Here is a 4,295-nt window from a genome sequence, read left to right on the forward strand (position 1 = left end):
ATAAACTAAAATTAAAATATACCGACTAAAACAAACAATTTAAAAGTAAGAAAAATTAAAATAAATGAAAATAAAAAGTAATGTTTAAAGCTATTATAAATATTACGGTGGACCAAAGTTATAAAAATAAATGAAAATAAAAAGTAATGTTTAAAGCTATTATAAATATTACGGTGAACCAAAGTTATATAACCACGGTCATGTTTAACGGCTACATCAATAAATGGCTGGATGAGAACGAAGAATAGTGTACAAATTTCAATAAATACTTTTTTGTCAAAAAGAAAAAATCGCAATAAATACAATGCACAAACAAATGCACTTCCGGACAATTGGACATTGGCTCCCCAACCATTCCCCTTCCCCTTATTTGAAAGTTTTCAAACCTCCAGCTGCCGAGAGTTCGCTACAGTTCGATTAAGATAAAAATAAAGGATTGATCGATCTCAGCCGTTGATACATACCGGCACACACATTTTGAACAAAATAAAGCCTCAGTATAATAAATACCCTTTTAACTTTCTTCCTTCTTTGCCAAAACCATCAATATAGCTCAATTCGCATTAAGTGTGTACAGTAACTTTGTTTTTTTCTTAAAAAATATCTTCTTTATCTCAACAATACTCTTATATTTTTAAATGTTACGATATTATTCCTAAACATCTAAAATGTTTTAAAATTACTCTAAGAATAAAAATCTTTTTAAAGTTATAAACAAAAATGACAATAACTTATAACCATGTGATGAATTAAATTTTCATTATATATGAATATATTTGATCAAAATTAATTCTTTACAGAATTTCTAATGTAAAAGTATTTTTGAAATGTTTATGAAAATTTAGAGATGATATTGCTACTTATCTTTCATAAGTGGAGAGTATTTGGAAACATATGGCAAAATTTAATGATATATTTATTTATATGTATAATTTAACTCGTATAAGGAAATGAAGTGCAAAGTCTGGTGCATGCAAAAGGAGAGGGACACGTGTAAGAAGGCAAGCCACGCGGTTTGTGGTACAGTTGAGGCGCATTAATTATGGTCACAGTTGAGCAGAAACGTAGCCGGACCGGGAATTGAAGACCACCCCAACTACCCCGATCCGGTTCCATAAATCACTTGAATTATAATATACATATATAAATAAATTAAAGCCCAAGCGGCCGGTTCATTATATTTTATTTGCAAAGAATGAGAAAAATGAAGGGCGGAATAAGGAAAGTTGGGGCGGCGCTGTTGGTGGCGGTGGCGATGGTTTGTTTAATGGGAAGGCCGGGGAAGGCAGCTGAAGACGACCATCTGAAAGAAGAGTGCAGCAGTGACTTTGAGAAAGTGGTGAGTTGCTTCGAGTACGCGACGGGGAAGGCGGCGGCGCCGAGTAAGGAGTGTTGTGACTCAATTGAAGGTATAAAAGAAAGCAAGCCCAAGTGCTTGTGTTTCTTTATACAGCAGACTCATAATGGGAATCAGCAGATTAAGAGCATGGGTATTCAAGAGATCAAGCTTCTTCAGCTTCCTTCTGTTTGTCACTTGAAAAACTCAAGCGTCAGCTATTGCCCTAGTAATTAACCTTCTTCTCCTTTCATTCTCTTCTATCTTCTAAACTTGTTTACGTTTTTTCTTGTTTACTCATATACATATACCACCTTTAATTATGGTCACTACTTTTTGTTTCTTTTTATTTATTATCATTTTCGGCAGAGCTTCTGGGGTTACCAGCAAATTCACCCGACGCTGCTATTTTTAGCAACACTACGACATCCGCGACGCCGGCATCATCAACGACGACAAGGACGAGTCCCGACGGCAGTTCTGGTACTAAGATAGCAGCCAATTCTCCTGGCGCTCTGATGGCGGTGGCAATGGCGGTAATCTTTTTCACAGCATTCCTTCCGCCGATCACGCGTGAGGGATAAAAGTAGAACTATATTGTTCTCTTCAAATCTGTACTTTTTTTTTTTTTTTTTTTTTTTGCTTCAATATGATTTTGGATAAACTGGAAGTTGGACTCTTCTTTTATACTTCCTTTGTTGTTTTGTTTTGTTTTTTTAGGACAAAATGTTTTAGGTTTCTTAAGACTCTTGCGTTTTGTTTTATGGCCTTCCTTTGTATTTCATTTCTAATTTTCTGAAGAATGGAAATGAGAAGCTCTTACAAAACAATATTATGTTCTCTTTTGTGCCCGCTGGTTGCGTCACCATAAATACACCACATCTTTCCATATTAGTTTCATTAATTGTGAATTAGGTAATACTTGAGTCCCTTACACAAAAGAAAAAAGAAAAAAGAAAAAGAAATATATATATTTCTTATTTATTATCACAAGATAATCTTGTGAAACCTAGCTTATAGATTAGGTATTGTTTGAGATGCATAAGATAAGATTTCATTTCAATTAATTGATAGTTAGAATGTGGTCCTAAAATATCTAGAACGTGTTTACTATTTTCATGAATAGATCAAATGTTATATTAATTTATTATTATTTTTATCATGGATTCGACGACATTTTTAAATTTTACTTTTGTGATAAGCCAGGAATGAGATACTATAATCGTAGGTTTTTCCCACCTTAGGACCGTTTGTTGTTTTGTTGTTTGATGTATTTTATGTCGCACACTTACACTTCTTTATATTTCTTCTCAAATCCCAAATGTCCCATTTCATCTTCTTGATTACTACTCAAATTTGATTTCATAGAAGCAACTTGGGACTTAAATTGGGAAGGACTGAAAGAGAAAGAGAGGAGGAAAAACACACACAAAAAAAAAAAAAAAAAAAAAATCACTTCATTGAAAATAATATAATCTAGTAAAAGTGTGACATGAAACTAAATAGACATTAACCTCAAACTTGATTGAACAAATTATATTTTGTCCTATATAAAAACAATATATTTAACTTTTATTATCTACTAGGATATATGATTGATCAAATTGCCGCATTTGAAAATTTATAGACAAAATGTTTCACCATACTTAAACGTCAAGGAGAAATTTTGAATTTTTTTTTTTTTATTATTTCAAATTTGTGATGTTTATAAAATCGTACATTTAGCAATTCACCATAAATGTGATTTATATTAGAATCTTTAAAAGAGTGTAATTTACCTATATTCTCAACTTTGACCAAAGTTTTTAAGTAACATTATTAAGAAAGTCAACATAAGCATCATTCACATTTACTCTTATCTATTTGAAATTAAGGTCACATTTACCCTATGGAGAAACAAAATAAATCGGTGATAATCTAAAAAGTAAGTCCCATTTAATTACATTTTCGTTGTTCACTTGTGATCCGTGATCATAGTGAAATATGAGATCTAAGTTTGTAATCGAAAAATGCAATACAATTGAAGGTGATTAATCTTATTGCATTTCAAAATTATGTGGAACCCACTAATCTATATTGTTATGATTATTGTTATTGTTACCATTACAATATACGGTCACATTTTTTATTACAATTACCGTTTAGAACAGTAAATGTGACAGATTCATAATTCTTAGTAAACGTAATAAAAAAGCAATCTAATTATGTTTGCAATTGCGACGCATTACGATTGACCTATCAATCGAATCTCATTAAAATTACACCATTTTCCATTATAAATTTGTAAATGTTAGGGGAGTTCATGGATTAGATTGGGTTGAAAGACTTTTTAGACCCAACCCAATTGTTCGAGTTGTAAATTTTTTCAACCCAAATAACCTTATTAAAAAATGAACCCAACCCAACCCAACCATAAAATATTTGGGTTGGGTTGGTTCGAGTTAATTAGATCATTTATTTAAATTTTTTCTAAAAAAAAGTAAAACATAAATATGTAAAAACCTAATTTAATTATTTTCATATATTGAATTAAAATTAACAACTCAATTTACATTTATATAATGAATTTTTTTTTCTAAAGTACAAATGAATCACTTTTAAGAGTCGTCGAAGAATAAATTATAAAAAAATATTTGAATTAAATAAAAATAAAATCAATAAATATATAAATAATTGTGTTATAAGTAATAAAAAAAATATATTTTAAAGTTAATAATAAATTCGGATTGGTTCGGGTTGATTTAGATTATATTAAGTGAACCTGTGAACCAACCCAACCCATAAAATTTTTATTTATTTGAACCAAACCCAACCCAAATGAGTTGCCAACCCAAACTGGGATTGATTTTTCGGATCATCGGATTTTTTTGAACATCCCTAGTAAATGTGGCTTAAAAATTCAAATCTACCCCTCCCATACTCTAATCTACCTATCCCATATTCTTTCTCTGAAAAAAGA

The 4,295-nt window shown here is 30.8% G+C and overlaps 1 protein-coding gene across 1 annotated transcript; it reads left to right on the forward strand.

Annotated features, from left to right (window-relative positions):
• Positions 1–1,129: 1,129 nt before the first annotated feature.
• LTPG1 (glycosylphosphatidylinositol-anchored lipid protein transfer 1) lies at positions 1,130–2,166 on the forward strand. Its single transcript, XM_039035930.2, has 2 exons — positions 1,130–1,565; positions 1,706–2,166. Exons 1-2 carry the CDS (start codon positions 1,196–1,198, stop codon positions 1,918–1,920), a joined length of 585 nt encoding a protein of 194 aa, XP_038891858.1. The 5' UTR covers positions 1,130–1,195; the 3' UTR covers positions 1,921–2,166.
• Positions 2,167–4,295: the final 2,129 nt, after the last annotated feature.

The sequence above is a fragment of the Benincasa hispida genome, chromosome 7 (assembly GCF_027475165.1).
Source record: "Benincasa hispida cultivar pf3 chromosome 7, pf3_genome.v1.1, whole genome shotgun sequence".
Taxonomy (NCBI): domain Eukaryota; kingdom Viridiplantae; phylum Streptophyta; class Magnoliopsida; order Cucurbitales; family Cucurbitaceae; genus Benincasa; species Benincasa hispida.

What these genes read in the sequence shown, in the direction of transcription:
- LTPG1 (XM_039035930.2), top strand. Translation starts at nt 1,196, where the DNA reads ATGAGAAAAATGAAGGGCGGAATAAGGAAAGTTGGGGCGGCGCTGTTG. An exon ending in AAGCGTCAGCTATTGCCCTA is followed by an intron (nt 1,566 to 1,705) that starts GTAATTAACCTT and finishes CATTTTCGGCAG; the next exon opens with AGCTTCTGGGGTTACCAGCA.